The sequence below is a fragment of the Ischnura elegans genome, chromosome 3 (genome assembly GCF_921293095.1).
Source record: "Ischnura elegans chromosome 3, ioIscEleg1.1, whole genome shotgun sequence".
Classification (NCBI taxonomy): Eukaryota; Metazoa; Arthropoda; class Insecta; order Odonata; family Coenagrionidae; genus Ischnura; species Ischnura elegans.
Window position 1 is genome coordinate 98,955,922 of NC_060248.1, and position 23,458 is coordinate 98,979,379.

The 23,458-nt window shown below is 35.8% G+C and overlaps 1 protein-coding gene across 1 annotated transcript; it reads left to right on the forward strand.

Annotated features, from left to right (window-relative positions):
- The first annotated feature begins 3,030 nt into the window (after positions 1-3,030).
- On the forward strand, positions 3,031-23,231 carry LOC124156246 (protein adenylyltransferase SelO-like). The gene is made up of 7 exons (XM_046530659.1): positions 3,031-3,466; positions 3,566-3,696; positions 10,445-10,680; positions 11,434-11,660; positions 13,088-13,346; positions 17,650-17,837; positions 21,130-23,231. The coding sequence occupies exons 1-7, from the start codon at positions 3,120-3,122 to the stop codon at positions 21,419-21,421; spliced, it is 1,680 nt and encodes a 559-aa protein (XP_046386615.1). The 5' UTR covers positions 3,031-3,119; the 3' UTR covers positions 21,422-23,231.
- The last annotated feature ends 227 nt before the right edge of the window (positions 23,232-23,458 follow it).

Sequence of the window (23,458 nt, forward strand, 5' to 3'; positions counted from 1 at the left end):
ATTCCCAATCGCATCACCTATTTTTCCATGCGCTTGATTTGGGGTGGGCGAGCAAGTATTTGTGGACTCGTGGTATCTCTTTGTAATGAAAATCTGTATGGGCTATGGGTGTTACATAATATTTGATGTGTTACCTCATAATGTAGATGAGTTTCGATCCGAAATTCTGAAGGAGAGTTTTGAAAATGAGAGATTGAGAGATTTAAAGGTTTACTTCGATTTTTTTGGGTCTATTAATTTCCTCTAGTGTCGTATATTTTTCAGTTGAATTGTGAAACGGTGGTATCGTCGTGCTTTCGTTTCCTCTGGGATTGCGGTAAATTTCTTTTCATTTTTACCGAAAATAAAAATTTTAACAATGTTTAACTTTTCCAGATTTTGTTGATGGTGTCCAGGGCTGTGGGTTGGGTCATCCAGGCCTAGATTTCAAAGGGGAAAAGTAATTACGTAGTTGTGTTTTATTTTACTCCCTTCGTTGACCATGTTTTTCTACGATTAGGCTGACATCACAGCTTTAGGCCGGGCTCCATCTTCGGAAAAAAATATTTTACCATTACCTCTTACCTTCCGTGCGGGTGATTCGGGGTGGGCGACCTCGTATTTGTCGACTCGTGGTATCTATATGTAACGTAAATCTGTATGGGCTATGTGTGTTACGTAATCTTTGATGTGTTATCTCGTAGTGTAGATGAGTTTTGATCCGAAATTCCTAAGGCGTCTTTTTAAAATGTCACATTTACATTTTTACTTCCAGTTTTTTGTTGGTCAAGTATTTTCCTCTAGTGTCGTAAATTTTTCAAATGCATTTGTAAACGGAGGTTTCGTCATACTTTCGTTTCCTTTTGGATTGTAGTAAATTTCTTTTCATTTTTACCGAAAATAAAAATTTTAAAAATGTTTAACTTTTACAGATTTTTTTGATGGTGCCGTAGGCAGTGAGTTAGGCAATCCAATACCTAGATTTCAGAGGAGAAAAGTACTTACTGTGTCGTTTTTCATTTTCATTCCTTGGTTGAACATGTTTTTCTACGATTAGGGTGACATCACAGCTTTAGGCCGGGCTCGATAGTCGGGAAAAAATATTTTACCATTCATACCCCTTACCTTCCATGCGGGTGATTCGGGGTGGGTGACCTTGTATTTGTCGACTCGTGGTATCTCTACGTAACGTAAATATTTATGGGCTATGTGTATTACATAATCTTTGATGTGTTACCTCCTAATGTAGATGAGTTTCGATCCGAAATTCTGAAGGAGTCTTTTTAAAATGTCACATTTACATTAAATGGGTTTAAAATGACGAATGGGTTTAAAATGACGAATTTAAACCCATTTCTCGAATATTTTTCTGGCAAATTATTTTATTTCTCCGTCTTTTATGTGTGAAAGTTATTTCAAACCCTCAAGTCCTATTATTTTGATTTTATTAAAGTGTCTATACTTTTTCCTTTCATCGCAGCTGCAAATTAATCAGACATAAAAATTTTTACTGTTCCTGAATTTGATTTGGTGCGGAAACTGTGGGTTGTGCAAGCCCAAGTTTAGTTTTTAAAGAGGCTAAGTGATGTTATATGATTGTTTTTCATTTTTTCCATTTGGTCTCGTATGTCTTTTCTGTTATGTATGCTTTATCTCAGCTCTAGGTACGTCACAGTCGTTAGAAAAAAATGACTTCCAAGCCTGTTCAATCCTTTTTCATGGGCGTGATTTCGTGTGGGCGCCATAGGCGGATCCAGGGGGGGGGGCACGGGGGCACGTGCCCCCCCAGACCCTCAAAAATATGCAAGATTTTTAATACGGTCCCATTATCATTGCATTCGTTTTGTATTGCGAGGTATCCCTGTGCCCCTCCCAGGAAAAAAACCTGGATCCGCCCCTGGTGGGCGCCCTAGTATTTGTTGACTCCAGGTTATACTGTATTTATTATTAAACGATTTGGTCTATGGACGCTTTGTAATCTTCGATGTTTTTTTATCGTATTTTAGAGGAGTTCGGACAAAAAAATTCCCTGCAATTTAAAAAAAATTACCCATTGAACTTTACTTCGATTTGTTGGTAGGTCAATTATTATTATTTATTTTCCTACTTCGTTAATTCCAATTTTAGAAACTGCTCCGGCTGTGTCTTTATTTCGTCATTGCATATCACAATTAGGTTTGCGTTTTGAATAAAATTCGCTTTTTACCTTTTTGAATGTGTCAGTGTAAATGTTAACCCCTACTGAGGATTTCTTCGGTGTCGAAATGTAATAGCGCCCTATTTAAAAAAAAATTTGGTTTTTCTATGTGAGCTGAATGGTTATGGGGATCCTATGTTTAATAAATTTTGTTATTTCTTCTTTCTTATGAAGTTCGTTGTTTTAAATTATTCGTATAGGTGTTCAAATGAATGACCCAGTGACATATGGCCTGCAATCACTTTTTTCGACGAGGCGTCATTCCGATAGCGCTCCAGTTTATATAATGTCTTCTGTTTCTTTATCGTTATACTACGATATTTTTAATGATCCCCTTCACAGATTATAATATTTCCCATTTCATTAAGGAATAATTTCATTCGTGCCTTGTCTTTATGCTATGTAACATCCAATGTCAAAGTTCACCTGATTTTTCGTTTCCCAAGGGGTCTGTTTTTGGAATAGCGCCCTAGTAATTACAGTGTTATTGTTAACATACATTTGCTGTAAACGGGTTGCAATGGTACGTTACATATATATTGATTGCTTACCTCTACTTGTACGCTTGTTTTCAAAGCATTGTCGCTTTTATGTATTTATGAATAACCCAATAAAGCTTTGTCTACACCAATATGATAAAGTCTTATTTTCACCCATTATATCAAAAATACATTATTTTCATATTGTTAAATTAAATCATTAACGTTACTTTAACTATTCCACCTCGTTTCATTAACAAATTCGCTTAAATAACAATAATACAAACCATTCCTTCTTGACATATTCACTGTCGCTATTACCCAGGGCGTGGGATGACCTTACGTGGGTCAAGATAATGGACCCGAAGAATGAAGATAATCTTATTTGGTTATTCGAGTAAGGAAACTACAATATCTCTCGGCGATATTAATTTTTGGCCACCTGCTATCTGGAATTCGGCATTATGAACCAGTGGAAATTTTCTGCGTCAAAACTTCTGCAGTTGCCCTTAGATCCAATTTTGGAAAATTATGTCCGTCAAGTAAAAAATGCTGTGTTTTCCATCGTTCTTCCTACTCCCCTGGAAACTGAAGTGAAGTTAATAGCGTACTCAGATGATGTCGTAAAAAACATTTTGGATTTGGAGCCAGATGTTGCAGAATCGAAGGATTTTGTTGAGTTTGTAGCTGGGAATAAAATTTTGGAGTCCTGCGCACCGCTTGCTCATAGGTATGGTGGTCATCAGTTTGGGGTTTGGGCAGGTCAGCTTGGTGATGGTAGGGCTCATTTACTGGGGGAGTACGTGAACAGGTTAGTACAATTTCACTTGGGGTAGAGGAAACCATCTATTCACTTCCCTGATCCCTTCCAATATCTGTTATGCTGATCCTCTCAATGTTTTGCTTATAGGAAAGGAGAGCGATGGGAATTGCAACTCAAAGGTTCTGGCAAGTCGCCTTACTCCAGGGGTGCAGATGGACGGGCTGTCATCCGCTCTTCAATCAGGGAGTTCTTGTGCGCCGAGGCTATGCATTATCTTGGTAATTATTCTATCATATTTTATTGTTTAATTTGTTGAGAAAGGACGGACGTCCGTCTCTTGAATCTGATAAACCTAGAGCTAGTAGAATTGTTAATGCAGTTCTACATCGTCGATTTTTGGTTAAGACTGTGCAGGCTTTCTTTCAGCAATTTTTGCCAAGAAATACCGTATTTATGGTACTATATCTTACGGTAGTTATATGTTTCAGGTAATCCTAATGTGACGTGAAATATGTTAATGCGTCTTGTTACCTCAGGGATGAAGAATACATGGATCTAGGCAGCCATAGTATTTTCATGAAAAATAGCATTACTTAAAGTTGTTGAAACAATTTGGCTCCGAACGCATGTGTCATCATTTCAACACCTGTCAACATCACACAAGGCACCCAAGTATACATTGTGATGTGTTGCTGTCATTTGCACTTTCCAGTGTACTTTAGAATGATTTCAAGCTAGTGATCCACTTCGTGGATTTTCACCTTGCCTTAGCATGTATTTGAGAATTCACTTTAAAATTAATCTTCCAATTTAGCCATTATACTTCATTTTTCCACAATGTACGTGGTCAGAACCCGTTATTATAATTATTTTAATCATGAGCATCAATCTTTTTCTTTGAGCTATTAAGAAATTTAGTTAGTCCATCGTATACTTATTCTCCTCTGAATGTATGCATACACAGCGACATCATGTTGTGATGTTCTTTGAGATAAGAATACAAAAATTTAGTATTGTCACGTTAAGCAGTGAATTGTAGCTATTTGAAAGCAGATTATTTGAAATCGTGACATGATAACTGCTCCTGTGAAATGCCCTCTGGCCTGAGCTCAATGCAAGGAACATTTTAGTGAGACATATAATGACCTAGCTCTGTGTATGACCGCAGTGCTGTGGTTTGACGTAATACAGCAGTGGGCTGGACTAGTGGCTACCCAAGGGCGTACTCAGGATGAAAACTAGAGGGGGGCAAGCCGTGGTCATTCAAGTTGTGACACAGAAAAGGTTATGAAAACAAAATTTCAAGAAAACTTAAACAGCGCTTTATTAGTTTTTAAAATGATTTGCTCGGGAAAAATATTTTTATATTAATTACATGTTTTATACTACCTAGTATCACTTTTCGTGGATTTAAAGAAAATTTGTTAAAAAGTTGTGTTTTGAACTAAATTTACCTTTGCTTCTGGGGGGGGGGAGGGGGGAGGGCATGCAGCGCTCTCCTGCCCCCTGCTGAGCACACCCATGTGGCTGCCTATGCTTCAGTAGCATAAAAGCTCCATTTAATGTTTCAAATTTACAATGTAGTGAGCACTTTGGCTATTTCTTTCTCTGTTCTTAACCCTTTCGCTCTATTGTCCCATATAGAGGACGTTGCTTAAAATGGAGATAAATAGACTAGGGACCTATTCTGGACCTGTTAATATTTTTGTCTCATATAGAGGACACTACATTGATGCGGTCTGTATCATGCTGCCACCTACTCGGCGTATCTAGAACTACTTACAACTCTCGCAATTGGGATATCCGGGCTGTTTTACTACGTGACCGGACGTAACAAATTTAGCATTTTTTTATTTCCTTTAAGACATTGATAAAAGTCTCGGTTATTTTTTTTTAAATAGAGATACGTTGGTAGAGTGCATGTGATTTTTTAGATCAATCAGAAGTGATTTCTGAAGCCTCTATACTCTATAGAAACATCGTCCCGTATAGAGGACAATATTTTCAACGCCACCTGTTTCCGGTCAGCGATCAAAGTAAACAAACTGTGAAAGGAAGTGCGTGCTCACGGCTTGTGTTTGTTTTTCGGAGATTTTATGAAACTTAACGTTCTAATTTAGAGAACAATGTCATTTTTAAGCTTTGACTATTTGTCGGATGAACAAATAGTTAACATTTTAATCAGTGATGGTGATACTTCCGATTTAGAAAATCTCTCAGATGATGAGGACGCAGTCCATGAAGTAGCTGTAATTGATCAAGAAGGTAAGAAAATATCTCGTCCTGTTTCCTGTGTTCCTTTCAATTGATAAAGTTACCTTACAATAACTAAGACCCTAGATTCACGTCACGTCAGCTACCTTATTTTCCTCTCAGAGTTTTATGAATGATTTTGATTGAATCAGGTGGAGACCATGAAGATAATCCATCAGATGATAATGATGTTGATGTGTACGAAATTATAAATTTACCGGAGGACATTCCTGGGCCGTCCACTTCAAAGGCTTCAAGCTCCTCGACCAGAGAAAAGAGATCAACAAGTCAGCGGCAAAACAGGGAAAGATCTGCATCAAGTAGTCAAGGTACCAGTGAATCACATCAGAGCAGTCAGGCTCCAAGACAGCCACCAAACCCTGATCCTGCAGTTCGCAAGGAAATTTTTAATTCTCTCAATTTAACTGACAGAAAATCCATCTCTTGGACAAAAGGTCCTCTTGACTCCCATGCCATAAACTTTTATGAGTTACCGCCTAAAGAAGTCACAAGTCTCCCATCGCCCTATGATTATTTTCAGCGTTATATAACAGATGACTTGGTGCAATACATGGTGGAAAAAACGAACCTTTATGCGACTCGAACAAATGTGGCTAATTTCCCACCGGTAAATGAGCGAGAAATGAAAGTTTTTATCGGAGTAAACCTGGCTATGGGTATTTTCAATTACCCGCAGATACATCTATTTTGGAACCAAAAATTCAGTATTCCACTCATTTTAGACAACATAAGTCGTAATCGCTTCCATAAAATTCGGCAAGCTTTCCATGTAACAGATGTGAATGAGAAACCAGCTAATTCTAATGACAGGTTTTGGAAAATCAGACCGATTTATGAATCTATCAGAGCTCAATGTAAAAACCTTGACATCGAGCCAAACCTTTGTGTAGACGAACAAATGATTGGATTCAAAGGACAAATTAACGTGAAACAGTTTATCAAGAATAAACCAACTAAGTGGGGTATAAAAGTATTCGCACTTTGCGGGGAAAGTGGGACTGTATATGACTTCATTTTATACCAAGGTAGTAGTACAGAAATTCAAGAAAAATACAAGGATTTTGGTCTCGGGCCGTCAGTAGTCATGCAACTCGCAGAGCGCATTGACCAAAAGAATTGCCGCCTCTACTTCGATAATTATTTTTCTAGTTATCATTTATTCCAGTATTTACTGAAGAAAGATATCTACGCCATTGGTACCATAAGAATCAATAGATTTTCAAACCCTCCTCTCACAGATGATCCAAAGGTGAAGAAGAACCAAAAACGAGGCTACGCCGAAGAGGTCAGGAGTAATGATGGGTCAGTGGTTATCACGAAGTGGCTAGATAATAACACTGTAAATGTAGGCTCCAACTATAAAGGTATCGGGACTATGGACAAATGTAAACGGTGGGATCGAGCTACCAATGCCTTCATTGAAATTGATCGACCTGAGTGCATTAGACTCTATAATGAAAGCATGGGAGGGGTTGATAAATGCGACTTTTTACTTGCTATTTACAAGACAAAAATCCGAACCAGGAAGTGGACACTTCGGATGGCCAACCATGCATTTGATCTTGCAGTGGTTAATTCTTGGTTGAATTATAGATCAGATGCAGAAGCAATTGGTTTGCCAAAGAATAAAATTTTAGACTTGCTGGCTTTTCGACTTTATGTTGCGGAAAGTCTTGTTCTTTGTGGATCGACTGCAGAGAAGAAACGCGGTCGACCATCCAACTGCCCTGTCATTTCACCAACAGTTCCAAAAAGAAGGAAGCAAATTTTAAAACCGATAGATGACATCAGATTTGATAATGTGGGACATTTTCCTGAATTTAAGAATGTCGCAAGCACTGGCAGATGCAAAAATCCCGGATGCAAAAGTAAAACATATATAATATGCACAAAATGTAACATTAATTTATGTTGTGCACGTGAGAAAAATTGTTTCCATGAGTATCACGTGAAAAAGTAAAAATTGTGTCACGCCGTTGTAAGAAAAGAGAAAATATGTTTAAAAAATAAAACCAGCACTAAATTTTTATTTCTAATCAATTTGTTGTTACTTGTTTTCATCATATAAATGGATGATTATTTTTATTTATTGGTATTTTATTGGTCTAACATTTGCATGATATTGGAAAAGTTTGAGCTGACAAGCAAACAAATGAAAGAAGAAATAGAGCACATAACAAAAGTTATAAAGGTGGTGACAATTACTCATCAAGTAAACAAAACTTCTTCGTCGTCCCCTATTTTCCTATTCTTATGTTTGCAGAAAAAATTGAAATTTAAGAAAAAGTTTTAATACAGGGTGAAAGAAAATAATAAAAAAGGCAGCATTATCTTACTCACCCCACATTGAAGTTTGGTTTTATTACTATATAAATTAGTGAAAAAATTTATCTCTATTTCTTTACAGTAACATCACATTCTTCACTGAAAAAAAGGAAGGGTTAAAATTTACTTCTAACTGTCAGGGCTGCTCTACAGTATTAAATACTTTAAGACTTTGGAAATCATTACACCACGGAACTGGCGCTGTTGTTCCCAATGTCCCATTTAGAGGACGATCTGTATTTTTAAAACCATTAGTGCTACAGAGGTCAGACACAACTCAAAAAATTGAAAAAAAATAGCTGATTCTAAAAATATAAGTTTCAAAATTTTAGGATCAAAATCCAAAATGCGGTAGCGAAAGGGTTAAACTAAGAATTTCTAAAAAAGAAGCAATTTTTTTATGATTACAGCAAGGGCTGGCTAAAGGAGTCTACTTATTTATTTGTTAAATGATTTATATTTCATTAGGCCTATCTAAATACAGTGGAACTTGGATAATTCAAACATCATGGAACCAGTTAAAAACTTCAAATTATCCTAAAATTCGAATTAAAGAAATCCTTAATAAATAGCTCCAAAACAATAAAATTCATAATTCCAATTAAAATTTCTTCATTAAATTGACGCTCTTGAAATATAAATACTTTTGACTTTATCCTCTTTATACATCCTTAACATACTGGTATTTATAAAAAGAAACATAATTTTTTTGTTAAAAACAACAAGTACCATAGCTATAAAACTAGATCTAGTGATAAACTACATGTCTTAACTAGAAATACAAAACTATGCAGTACTGCATAGTTTTGTATTTCTATCACGTGATGGTCCATACCATAATGGAAAAAATTTTTACAACATTCTACCCAGAGTATCAGGAATATCACAACCCTTGGGCAATTTAAAAGGAAAGTAAAAACCTTATTACTCAGTGAAGTTTTTTATATTGTTGATGAATTCTCTTTTTTTCTAAAAACCCAAAAGGAATTGTAATTTGTAAAATGTTGGAAAATTGTAAATTAGTAAAAACTTGCAAATATTATCATTCATAAAACCTACTTATAAATTGTATACTATTGTATCTTATGTTTCAATTTTCCATGTTTATATTTGCCTACGCGAAAATTTCAAATCCTACGGAATGTGAACATTGAATCTCTGTATTTTAAGGAGTAGATATTGTATGACAAAGCCTATGTCTACATCATGTAAGACCAAGCAGGTGATTAAAATTTCTATTTCTATTTTATTAACGCATATTAACAAGATGAAAGTAACCTTTAAACAGGAATATTTATTTGAACAAACTACTAAGTAAAGTATATGTAAGTAGTAACATTTTTATTCTAATCTTAAAATGTCCTCAGCAACATTTGAACTGCTGTGCACTACCAACTTAACTAGTAATCCATTGGTTTAACTATGGGGGGATGAGTGGATAGATCCCTCCCCCCCAAAGCATCAGAGAAATATAAAAGTTATTTCAAAATCTTGCCTAGTTTTGAATTATAATAACTGCATCTGCTTAAATTTAAATTTTTAGTGCCAAAATGATGTAAAATGTTTATTCAGGCAGGTCATTTTTCAAAATTTTTACCACCCCAGGCCATCTCATTCCCTTCCAGACCATTTCATCCCCACCCAAAGCATATTCCTAGTTACACCACTGTCGTAATTGTATATGTTTAGACAAGATGTCATAGCTTTATACACTGCAATAGAATCATAATAACTAAAGAGATTAAAAACATTGAATACATACTTTATTGACGAAGAGAATATTGAAAAATAAAACTCCTGGGATGGCAACCATAAAACAAAGCCTACTGTTTTTCAAAAAAGGATGATATTTTTGACTATTTCCTCAAATTAAGTCTCTTGGCTGTTGCAAAAGATTCTACTACATATATCCAAAGAGTTGAAGTATGAATCATTTACATTAATTTGGCTTTCAAAAAAACGTCTAAGTACTTGTAAGTGGTTCATGGCGTCAGCTGCACCTTGCACCGGTACTCCTTCTGCTGATGATCCAGCGATCTCGTCTCCTGAACCGCCTGCTTCGTCGTCTTGCTTCTCGCTGTCAAGCACCTCTGCGATGATTTCGGTGTATGTTATTAGTAATGCATATTCTCTGATGAATTCACAATTATTTTGAATCACAGATTATAATTTATACCTTAATTTGACACACCAAAAATTCAAATTATCCAAAAAAAATTTGAATTATCAACGATTTTTTTAGCATTTTTTTAAATACAAAATGCTAGGGAACAAAAGAAATTTTCAAATTAAAGAAGTTCGAATTATCCAAGTTCCACTGTGTGAGATAGAATGGGGAATGCAAAGGCATGGCCTAAATGAATGAGTATGGTATATAATAGAACCTTTCTTTCCTTGTGCCTCAAATATCTACTTAATTAATTTCAGGTGTTCCAACCTCAAGAGTGGCTGCAATTGTTTGCAGCCATGATCCAGTCATTCGAGACAGATTTTATGATGGCAACCCTCGGCCAGAAAGAGCTGCAGTAGTTCTGCGACTAGCTCCTACATGGTTTCGGTTTGGCTCCTTGGAAATACTGGCCAAAAGTTTTAATGAATGGGGAACTTTGAAAATTTTAGCTCAATACCTTGTTCAAACTCTTCTACCCAAGGATGTAGTTCAGGTAATTTTTCTATCCTATTTTGTAATATGACAGTATAAGGCTTGTAATATGGCTATCTAGTAATAAATATAAGATTATTTATCCATGGTAGAATGGAAACTGTAACTCGTGGTTGTAAAATGTTGGAGAAAAAGAACTCCATTATTTTTGCGTGAACTTCAAGACGTTATTTAGCATGTTATGGATTTTCTGGTTTCTGTCAAATATGCACCATTTTGTTCTATAATTTGTTGCCATTCTAAAGGTAGCTTCATAATGCCTCTCTCAAATAAGTCTTTGTTCCTCATTGGCAAAAAACTGTTGTAATCGATCTTCACAATCTTATGTTGATGCCAATTTCTTATCTCTGAGGAAGTTCTCCAATCGACAAAACAAAAATTGCATTTAATTAGGTGTTACAGTATAGGCTGTAGTAAAGAGCATAAACATTTAATATTTCAGCCGCCTGGCTTGCATTTTTGCCTTTTTCAGAGAAGAGCTAAAATTTACCATATTTTCTCTTTGTTTCCTATTTTAACTGTAACTCACACTTGAGTATATCAAACAAAAAATAGCAAAAGATTTTTTTGGGGTGAAATTTCACCTTGACAATGAGCATAAATCTGAAATTGTTTGATCAATACCTTACGATCTGCCTACCTACGACTGTTGATCACTATAATGAATAATGGATTTCTTTTCCCCCAACCTGATAAATTTTCTGTAGAAAATGGCTAGTAATGTTTTTTTATTTATAATGGTCAATTTCTTCAGAATAGTAAACCGAAAGACAGCCCAAAACTTCTACTAGAACTCTTGAAGCAAGTTGCTGAAGGAACTTGGAAATTAGCTGTGTACTGGGAAATCGTGGGATTTGTCCATGGTGTTTTAAATACTGACAACCTCTCCTTAGGCTGTGTGACAATTGACTATGGACCTTTTGGCTTTGTGGAAGCCTATAATACAAGATTTATTCCTAACACTTCAGATTCTAATGGAAGGTAAATACCTATTTACGTTTTAGTTTAATTTCATTTTTCATTTGCATATTGATTGATATGTCATAAATTTTTGAAATCTTGGTAATGATGTGGTGATGACAATGATAGGTGCTAAATGCATTTGGTTCTGAAAATATCCGAAAATCTGACATCTTAAATCAAGTATTTGATCCGGATCTGGATCCGAAAAAAATCCTAAATCCATCCATCCCTACATAAAACAGATGTACATGTATACATGCATATGTATTTCAATTTTGTTGTTTTTAGTCTTTAATTTGAAAGTTCATGGTGAAAATCCTGGTGTAAGATATGTATCGATGTGGAAAGAAAATAATTTCTATAGTGTTGACGCAAAGTTTAGTTTTTCTTGGTATGTATTGCAATAATCTCTGAGAAAAAAGTGGCAAAACTAGCCATCCTACATATGTAATCCTCACGCTCTAAGTTCAAGGATCTCTCCTTTTTTTTACCCTTTTTGCAACCTCATAAATAATGCCAGAAATTGTATTTTTGATGATTCTTTCATTACTTTATAATTGGGTGCAGAAAAACTTGCCCATGTATGAGGAGCATATGAAAAGTAAGGTCTCCAAGGCCTACATGTTGCTGCATCCAGCACTACCCATAATCTAACTACCCTGTTGTGTTTGCTGGTCCTTCCCCCTTCTCACCGTTTAAACAGTACCTCATTATTAAGAAATTATCGACACAGCAGCCATTTGCAATTCACATCTGGACTGCTGCTCCCACCAAGTGCAAACTGTGGTCTGTCATTAAGTTTCTGCATGCAAAGATGGTTGCTCTGATTGAAATTCATTTCCCATTGGAAGAAATGTATGGTCTAAAGGGCATGGATGTGAAAAGTGTGCTGAAGTGGTGCAGAGAAGTTATTGCTTGCCGCCTAAATTTTTATAATGTGGATCGCAGCAGCAGGCCGTCGCAGACAGAAGAAACTCTATGGATAGTGGAGGCACTTAGGCTCACGGACAGCTGACAAACCCTTGACAAAATGGCCGAAAAACTGAAATGTTTGAGTAGCAGAGACTATAATCACTCTATTTTGGTCAATAATTATTACCACAAGACACTGAGCACCATGATAACTGCATCAAAAAATAGCTGAATGTTCAAGGTTTCTAACCATGTAATATACATTGTATATAAATCTCATTAACTATGAAAAAATGATTTGAAGACTATACTTTTCATATTCCTCTCTTACAACAAAGTCCACTTATAATCGAGTTAATCATCTTCCTCTTCCTCTTCCACTTGGTTGTACACAGCCACCACTGTATTTAGATAATTGTTACAAACCGAATGATTACTTTTATTTAAATGTATTTAGTCGGAGGGGACAATGGCATGCTGTTGATTGGGATGTGCAGCAAATTGTTACTGACCTACTGATTACTTTCATTTAGATATAGTCTCAGGGGACAATGGCATGCTATTGATTGGGATCTGCAACGCCTAGCAGATGCTTTAGCTCCTCTTCTTTGCTCTGATGACAATGACAGTGAAGGAGAGGAAGATTTTACTGATAATGCCAGACAAATACTAGAGGTTGCATCTCAAAAAGCCCTAGTTATGAGGAAATATGCCTTCTGTGCAAAACTAGGTCTGGCCTGTGGTAGGAATTGGATTGAAGTTACAAGAGGTGGATCTTTGGTCATTGATGAGGTTAGTACTTTATCTGTGCTATATGAAGGGCTTATTGTTTAACATTCTTTTATTTGTAATAGAAGGTTTATAATTTATCTCTTGGTTCCATTTTGTTGAATTTCATTAAGTGTTTACAGAGTTGAAACAATTTTTAGATATGGAATCTCATTTTAAAAAATAATAAAAAAAAAGGAAAACCCATTTACAGATGTACTAGAATTTGCTTGCCTTTGAGAATTTAACCAAAATACAAATATTTTTCCTTTTTTTTAAGAATCAAAATTTTAAAAGTATTTATTGCATTGATATCCCCTTTATCAGGAAAACCCTCTTATTTCACGCAGCATCATGCTGCAGCATATTTTGCTACTTTTGTCGCTGTAAAAATGAAGTAATTTTTTATTATTTTTATTACATATATATAGTTTTCGTTGATAGTGTACAGTTTCTTCATCTTCTTCTTTATTTTTAAATCTAAGTAAATAATTTGTTTTGGCAGGCCTAATTCATGCCATCCCTGGAAAGTTATGGCAGGGTTTTGCAGCATCAATTTTAAAGTTATATTTTTCTGCTTAATCTCCTTAGCATCCCTCTGTGTCAATTTTTTCTGTGTTAGTGAGTTTGGGCCAAGACAGTGGTGTAACTATGGGGGGATGAGAGGATGTATTCCCCCCGTTAAAGCCTCAGAGAAATCAAAAAATATTTTAAAATATTGTCTGGATTTGATGTATAAAAACTGTATCTGCTTAAAGTTAAATTTTAAGTGCCAAAATGATGTAAAATGTATTTTCAGGCACATTATTTTTCAAAATATTTCCTGACCTCCCAGTTTCCTGGGGAATAGCCCTACCAAAGCCCCCTTATCCCTCCCCAACGCATATTCCTAGTTATGCCTCTGGGCCAAGAAATGCTTTCCTGTGTGGTTTGCTCTTCTATGACATCATTGTTGCGTCTCTTGATGAGTTACGAATAAACTGAAGAATTTTCTTAATAGGGTAGTTTCCAATTTTTTTTCTTGTATGTACTGAAAGTTTATAATGTCTGGAGTGTGTATTTTTCACCATTCGATTTTAAATTGACAATGGCTGTTTTTTGTAAGCTATCAAGGAATTAAAATTCCATAGTTGCAAAAAATTCTTTGCTCTTTTGGAGAGTGGGAGATAGATGACTTAGATGATGCTGTTTACCTCCCTGCCACTAGATGATGTAGCGAGCCCCTGCAGACAATCAGCAATGGAATCTAGTAACAGCAGGCATGACAGGAAAGATTTTCTGCTTACAAACATTGTGACAGTGCTTGCATTTGTGTTTTAGGCACAGTACACCCATGTCTCGTATAGCGCAAGGGATGCGTTCCTTGGGGTCTTTGCGCTATACGAATTTGCGTTATACGAGAGCGTTTTAACATTGGGAAGATAGGGATGCGTTCCTGGTAGCATAGGTCTTGGGTATTGAATTTCCTCTAAAACATATATATTCCCCCTAAATAGCCTTAGAAAACATTATTTATATAATTTTTCATAGTTTAAAACATCTTTAAAGATAGTATGCACGCATTTGAAGACTTTTATTCACGTTACAAAATATTCTTACGTGCTTTTGAAATTCCCTCCTGTCGTGTGGGTGGACTAACATCTGCTATCTCAGGGAATCGTAATGCGTTGCCGGTAGTTGACAATTTTTCAAAGTAGTCTAAAAACAACTATTGTGTCACCCAGGCCCTTTTGTCGCTCATCGAAATGACAGGAAAATGCTACTTTGAATGCCATTTCATAGCTAGCGGAGTTTATGAATGATAAATCATTTTAATTTGAAGTCCTCCGAGTCATTAGCAGCTACGTGAAACAGCCTTTAAATGCCTTGAAACCTGACCCAGGTTTTCCTTCCCTGAAAATGAATGAATGAGATTGCATTCTTTTCAAAACAATATCGTCTCGTCAACAATAAAAACTGGTTGAGGGGGAAAGGAGCCACTTTCAATCACAGCTTGGAGTTCATCAGAAAATGTTGCGGTGACTGCACTATCAACACTTGCAGATTCACCTGATATCGCTGCACTGAAAATACCTGCTTGCCGTTTAAATTCTGGAACCAACCGCAGCTTTCACTAAATGTCTCGGAGTGATTACCACTTTCGTCTTTTTGTACTGATTCACTATGAACTTTCCGTATGTGTAGACCGCTTGGTTGAAGTTGGTGCGGCTGAGGTCACTGATGTTTTAACTTCGTCTTCATTCAGAATAAGGTTCGTGCGTTTAAACTTCCGCGCAATATCGCTTTGACATTCTCCATTTTCAAAGCAATTGACCTCTTTCAATTCCTCTTCTAGGTTTACAGTTTTTCTTGATAAATTCTTGATTTTTCTATACGCATTCCTATATTTTGGCATATTCTCTTGGTTTTTACTCTGTATGGCTCTATCATGGTCCTGGCTCTATCTAAATCACCCTCCACTGCTGAACTGTATTCCTGAGATGCAGAAGGCCTACGACTGCGGGGAGGGAACGAAGCCATTGTGTTTGAGACTCTATAGCGGACCCTTTTATGTGTTGATGCTATTCATGCGCAACTCGGCCACCGCTCCATTCTCCCCCATGAATACCGATGACCTTGAAGGCTTTAGCATAGACCCTCTACCTGGAAGTCAATCGCCCGATAACCTATGACGGCAAAAATACGTCTCAAACTGTATTGCTGAAAAAAAAAAATCATTTCCACCAGCCCCACGCTTAATTAACAATCTAAATTATGTATTATCATTCTGTTAAGGAGACGAGATAAATTACTTCGGTAGGCCGGCTATCTGTACCCAATGACGAGTAATACTTTCGGCCATTGCACAGCAATGGATTTCGATTAATATATAAACAAAAAAGAAGATTTGAGGCAAGCAATAATATTATATATGCGTAAAATGATAGAAATTTCGTGTGTACTTAGCGCAAGTTCACGTTTTATCACGAGAGCGTTTAAGATTTTTGATTAGGCTACACTGCGTTGCAATGTTTCCCCGAAGAACGAATTTGCGCTATATCGAAATTGCGCTATACGAGACATGGGTGTATTTAAAATCTGGAATCCTAGTCTGCATCATCAAGAGTTTTAATTTCAGTGTAATAGTATTCAAGTAAATTAACATACATGCTACTCCGAAGCTTGTATCACATCGATTGGACTTGTATTCATGATATTATACAGGGTTTCTGAGGCCATCAAGTCCACTTTCTCCCTTAATCTGAACTTCCTTTCTTAAAACCAGCATCGAAAGCTTGTCAACCCGCTCTTCAAAAAACATTTTGTTTTGTTGACAATAGTAGAGTTGATATTAGGTTAGCCATGATAACTGTGAAAAGAAACTAATAGAATATACCCAATAGGAATGTAGAGGATAGCCAAAAAAGACTCATATTTAATTTTGAGAACTACGTACAATATATACCTAGTTTAATATTTTTGGGGAATTTTTCAATTATGATGGTGAAAGAAATCACCTAATTTGGTAATTTTCCTCACTTAAATCAAACATACTCTGACCCTGGGTATTCGTAAGGTGATTGATAAATGTGTGTAAAATTACTGAAGTTGGTGTTCTGCTTCCATCATCTGCATGTTGTCCATAAAAGCCATGGGTATTCAAATTAATCATAAATTAAATCAATTTTTAGTAAAATGCTGTGATAGTGAATGCAATAGTGCATAAATGAACCAGTCCCAGCTCTTGTTCTTGCTTTCTCTAATGGATATTTAAATTAAATATATAATTCATTTATTCACCAGGCTTTGTGAGCTGAGTGATATGTCAGTCCCATATAAGGTTTCATGATGTAAAACAATACCTATCACCCCAATGGAAAGTTTTTACACCTAGATGATTTCTATTTGTGATTATTACCACATGTTTGTCTGAGTGCAGTGCTTCTGAATGATCCAATAGATTTAGTCAATGGAGACTGTCTACCTCTTGCAACGTGAACTACATATTATCATTTGATGTTATATGGCTAATGGCCATATAGACCACCATTATGAGCTTTTTTAAATGAGGTTAAATTTTAATTTTAATTTCCAAGTTAACCAGACTTACTTAATTTCAGTCACTTGCACATAATTATTAAGTTGATGATACTGCACAAGCTGCAGTTGATTCCGTTTAATTGGGGAAACTTCTCTATTGAAGGTGTAAAAAATTAGGAAACATATTTCGGACTTAGTATGCAGAGAGGAATATAAATGGTTGAAGGAGAATAAATCCACACCCTTCTGATTGAATACTCTCAGGAGTAGGCTCAATGTGGTATAATAATCAAATATGAATTTTCAGGATACTCTGGAGGATGATGATTTGTTTAACCCAGATGAGCTGGTTGAAGCCCTTCTTAAGATGATGGAAGAAACTAAATCAGACTTCACAATGACATTTCGGCAGTTGGGAGAGGAGGACTTATGTAACCTTACTCAGGATAAGATCCCAAAGCATCTCTGGGCTGTAAAGAAATTATCAGAACATAGGTGAGTGAGATTTTAATATCTAATTTTTTGTCATCTTTTTGAAAAATCTTATTGGGCCTAACTCTAATTAATGCTAATTTTATGTTGGAATAGTGGAGTTATAATGATTGTATTGCCTATTTTACTATTTTTCACATTTTCTGAGTGGACTTCTGAGTGGAGTTGTTTATGTCAGTACTTGGGTTGAATCACAAAAAATAGAAATTAAAATGAAATCATTATTATTGTTTCATAGAGTTAATGACAATTAAGGGCCTTGTCTTAATTAAGGGCCCAATCATATCCTGAATTCCACCTTGACTTTGAGGTTGAGGCCGGCCTTCCATGGCTCACAGGGAGGAGGGTATAGAGTCGGCGGAAATGACATCAAAAGAATTAGATCAGTTTGGACTACATAATTGACGGCTATCTTGCAGTATTCTGTGGCAACTTTTCCTAAGTGCTTTCCGGTGTAGCTACTAAGTATGTGCAATGCTGAGCAAAGACAGCCAGCACCTTCCCCAACAATGTGGTCAACAAGGACAACAACAACCACCAAACTTATAAAGAAAATACCCCTAATGGTATAAAAAAGTCATGCGACTTAGAAAATCAGCTATTGTTGACTGAAAGGACATTAAATGCGCCAAAGGATGAAGTTCGTCATGAAAAAATATTAGCTGGCATTCAAACCCCGATCTCCGAATTGCCTGTCAGGCGTGTTAGCCAGTTACAACACCAAGCCATTTTCTCAGAGCAAACTTCAGGGTGGGTTTTACCAAAATGTTAGGTGTAATTAAAAACTTTATTTCGGAACAGTTCATAGCAAGTAAATAGGTATGTTTTCAGACTATATTGGAACCATTTAGTAGTGTGGGATATGTTTTGAGCTACTCTTCGAATTGATATTTTATATACGTTGATCCTCTAAATTTGTTTATGTGATTATTCTCATCTTTGCGATGGATTGTGTGTGGTTTTTTATTGTATACAGACTTATATTATTAAGATGATGAATTGTCCAAAATTGTATCAACCTTATATCACTCATTTTTCGTAGTCCGGGTACATGAAAGTGAAAGATGTGGAATAGTCTCATAAAGACATTTGAAAGGTTTTGGTGGAGGAAGAATGACGTTTGGTAGTTAGTATGAAGAACTAACAAAATCTTCCGCTTCAGGAGAAGAACACTTTATTTTTACTGATACGATTCAAGTTATTCCCATGGCTTAACAGTGGTGGAGAATGTTAAATGCCTTAGGATTGCATTATAAAATTATGTATTGATTTCATATTGGTGAATTTAATGTATATTTAATTTTTTTGGAGGATGTGATAAATGGTTGAGGTATAATGATAAATTCCAGCCAAAACATTCACTTCATGTATACTTTAAACACATACAGTTTGGAAGCTTGATGCAAAATTGAATGTCTGTAACCGTCAGCCTCCTTTATTGTAATTCAAAAATGAAGTTAAATTTCCCCTTGCTTTTTTATAAGTTGCTAGGGCATTAGAATTGACATTGATATATGGTGTATAGTTTGTTCCTGGACCTGCCTGATGAGACATTGACAAAACAGAGGCTGATTAATAATTATTGAACTAATTTTTTTCTTTGAATACCTCATATGGTCTCTAATGTTTTACGTTATCTCACAGATATTGCATTTTCACGAGAACAGCAGGTGGTAGGTAGAATATTAATTGAAATTCTGGTGCCAGATTAAATAGTAAACAACTGCGTTTTTGGCTACTTCACTAGTTGAATTTTACGCTGAAAAACTAAATATAATTTATGCATGATCAAAATTATTTGATAATGAAATTGGCACCTGATTATAGCTCTGCATTACAGCTATATTAGCTGTGGTAATTATATCTTGACTAACCGGAGGGCTTTCATGCATCATTAAAATGTAATCCCAGCAAGAAAACTTTTTACATCACTCAAATTGCAACTTGCTCAAAGTTACCAAAAAGTTTGTGGTTATCATGTACCAATCTGTGACACCATTGAGGAGAAGGTTGGCCTCGAGAAGGGTTATAGGATATTGTTTTATGTCGAGTGATAATAATTATGTATTAGTAATTGTGGGTGACTCCTGTAAGAGTTATCACCGCGGCTTGTCCTGGTATACTTTAAACTAATTATTAGTAATACCTCACCCCATTAAATTGATGGTTTGAGGGGTAACTTTGTGAAAGCGAATAATTATGAAAAATGAAAAAGAAGAAACTTTGTGCTTTCACATGAATATTTATTCACACATTTTCATGACCATGGTTTCAACATTAGACGTCATCATCAGGTGAACTCTACTGAGGTACATCACATCATTTTATACCAGGCTTGGAGGGGGAGGGAGGAAGGCTGGCCTACCCCCCTCCACCTGCCATACCCTCCCTAAGGGAGCCTCCTCCCCCTAACTTCTTTCTACCGTATGACCAAATTGTTTCCCCCTCCCTCATCTCTGTTGACCAATCTGTTCAACCTAGTTACCTTCCTCCCTCCCCCTCCAAGCTTGGTATAAAGTGATGTGACGGACCTCTGTAGAGTTCACCTGATGATGACGTCTAACATCAACACCATGGTCGTGTAAATGTGTGAATAAATATTCATGTGAAAGCACAAAGTTTCTTCTTTTTTGTTTTTCTTACCCCATTACTAAACTAACTTGCTCAATGAAGACTGGTATCTTTTAGTAGCTTTTAAAAGCTAATGATTATAAACAACTATTTGAAAGCTAAATTAAATTCACGGATTCTTGAAGTATTTCAGGATTATGTTGAAGTTTCATCCCTAACATAATTCCAGCTAACGTTGTCTATAGTAAATTTCTAGCTTGACTAACGCATGTTGCGTGCATGACTAAAAAAATTCGTAAAATATGTGTGAACAATGGCAACAATATTACCCCCTGTGTTCAAATATCCATAATATTGACCGTTGATGCTATATATTTCCTGGTTTTGATGAATTTTAAAGATGGCTTTGTTAAAGAATTCATATTGGTCTATAAAATAATTTTTTGTAAGTATCCATGATGGTATCGCTGCACTTCTTGTACGAATTTGTGTGTAATTGGCCCTGTTGTATTTTTTATTCATTTGTTAAAATGAATATTGGGGAACCAGAGTCACCAGGTCATGGGGATGTACTTGTGATGCACATTTCATTTTGTATGCAAAAGTTTTTGCAGCTGATCTCATGTGCGTACAAGTACAAGTAAAAGATTTTTTTTAAATTTAGAATTTAAAAGTAGAGTGCTATTATGTAAATTAATCTCCATTTATATGGCATTTAATTTAGCAACTACCAGTCATTCCTGAGTGCTTACCAGGAGAGATTGGACAGTGAGGGAGTTACCGAGCAGCAGCGGAGAAGTATGATGTCTGAAGTAAACCCTTGTTATGTTCTTCGGAATTGGATGGCAGAGGAAGCAATAAGAATGGCTGAAACTGATGATGACTATAGCAGAGTTAGACTCTTATTGAAGGTACTTAGTCACCCATATGAAGTGCAGAAAGAAGCTGAAGAAATGGGTTACTCAAATCCAACTCCTGCCTGGGCATCATGCATCAGGGTCAGCTGTTCTAGTTGATGTGCCTGTGTGAGTTTTCCATAGGCATGATTTTTATTGAAATTGTGAGTCTTTTGTTGTTATGTATATTTTTCTAGAAAGTTTTTACAGACTTTCATTGTTAAATATTTGCACATGATACCTTGAAAAATTGTTGAATGCTGTTGTTGCTCTGGAAAATTAATTATTTGTATGCATATAATACTGGTTCATATTTATTGTTTTATGTTTTTCTAGCAACTAATAGTAATAAGGAGTATGATAAGTATATCAAAGGTGGGTAGCATGGGTATTTCATTAACGTGTCGCTAGAAATTTTAACATTGATCCTTGAAATTGATAATGTAGATCAGAAATTCGTATTTACTACTTTGGTTTTCATTGGTGAGATGTTTTGGTGATCAAATGTGTGTTGGATATATGCCAGCTCAGGGTTTTTTAAGTACAATTGTAGGAAAGCTATATTCAATTAATGCATGCGCTGTAACATTACTGTTGGTCTATCTCATAGAGTGGCCTTATATGTATTCTCAGAAGAAAATGAATGTGCCTCATTGGCCCACCAGTGCTAATAGCTGCTGCATCAATGTACCATCAATGATAGCAGATTCGGCTGTTCTTATATATTAGAGATGGGTGATTAAAGCAGTATTTCATTTTGATATTATCTTTTAGGAAGTTAGGCCTTCATTCTGGTGGAGATGACTGACTGTGTATGACAATTTTCTTGTTAGCAGGTTTCAGCTGAACTATTTATTGTCTGCATAAACTTACTCAGTGGTATTCAGGAGTCAGTGCCCATTTTTACTTTTTATAACATGGTGCTTATTGTAAGTGCATATGTATTAGGATGACTGAACTTTTTGAAAATTTTATAAAAACTCAGCCACATTTAACTACAAGAAAAATCTGTGGCTGTGAAAAGTTTCATTGTAGTGAAAATGTTCCTTATTAAATCAGTGACTCTTGTTGAATCTTTGTATCTTCTCATATCATTTCTAATTATGCTGTCAATGTTGCTGCCATGCTGCGATACTGCCTGTCGATATATGTTCTATCTATTTTTTAAACTTTCAGTTACTTTTACCAAAACTGTTTCAAAATTTGAGGAGGCATAATATCGAGTTGATGATTTGACGTTCGTTGAAGTGGAGTAGTGTGGTGAAATGGTTCATTCATAATTAAAATTGAATTTGTTTACAATCATTGCCCTGTTGGAAGCCTATTTTGTGCTGTAATCCCTCTGATGAATTGGGCATGGGTTTTAAACCAGGTCTTGCTATCCATGGCGACTGAGGTTTTGTTGGAATAATTTTTCGGGACCCTCAGAGCTTTTTCCAATTTCATATCTTGTGCAGAATATGGTGGTACCAAAATCACCTAGGACATTGATGCACTGATTGGTTTTATCCATTATGTCATGCAGTAGTAAAATAATCATCTTGTCACCAAAGAATTCCTAATTAGAAAGACCTGGAATCTTTCACTAAATAAGCATGAAAATCTTAGACATAACTGGTAGAGACCATGCTTGTCCTGAACCTGACTAAATTATGGATTACAAACTCTTTGGATGATTTAAAATTATCCCAACAAAACTTTTATCATTATGGATATACATACGCACATTGTTTATAGCCCTTGAAGAATTCATCTTAGCTATCCCCAAAAATATCATTAAATCCTCTTTCTCATTTATCTGACTTCATATGTACTTCTACCGTCCAAGAATGCATAACTATAAAAACGCAAATATGCCCATATTTTGTGGCTTATCTTCTGTTGAAAATATTTGCCCTCTTGTTAATAAATATATAATTATTTATTCAGATTTTGCTTCCTTTAGCTTTCTTCAAAGTAGTCCACTTGTTAAGTATGCACTTTTCTTAGTGGTGTAGCATAGCTGGAAGCACTTTGAGTGCATCTTGTGGAATTTAGTGTATCAGAGCCATTATATTTCCTTATTCTGTTCTCTTAAAAAAAAAAAAAAAAATGATCTTGGAGTATCAGAATCAGTAGCCCCGTTTGTGTCACATCATGTGGGTGCAATAGTATTTG

Bases quoted from the DNA above. Each gene is read 5' to 3' on its own strand.
- LOC124156246 (XM_046530659.1), top strand. From the start codon at position 3,120: ATGAACCAGTGGAAATTTTCTGCGTCAAAACTTCTGCAGTTGCCCTTA. The intron at 10,681-11,433 runs GTAATTTTTCTA...CAATTTCTTCAG, and splicing joins TACCCAAGGATGTAGTTCAG to AATAGTAAACCGAAAGACAG. The intron at 13,347-17,649 runs GTTAGTACTTTA...ATGAATTTTCAG, and splicing joins GATCTTTGGTCATTGATGAG to GATACTCTGGAGGATGATGA.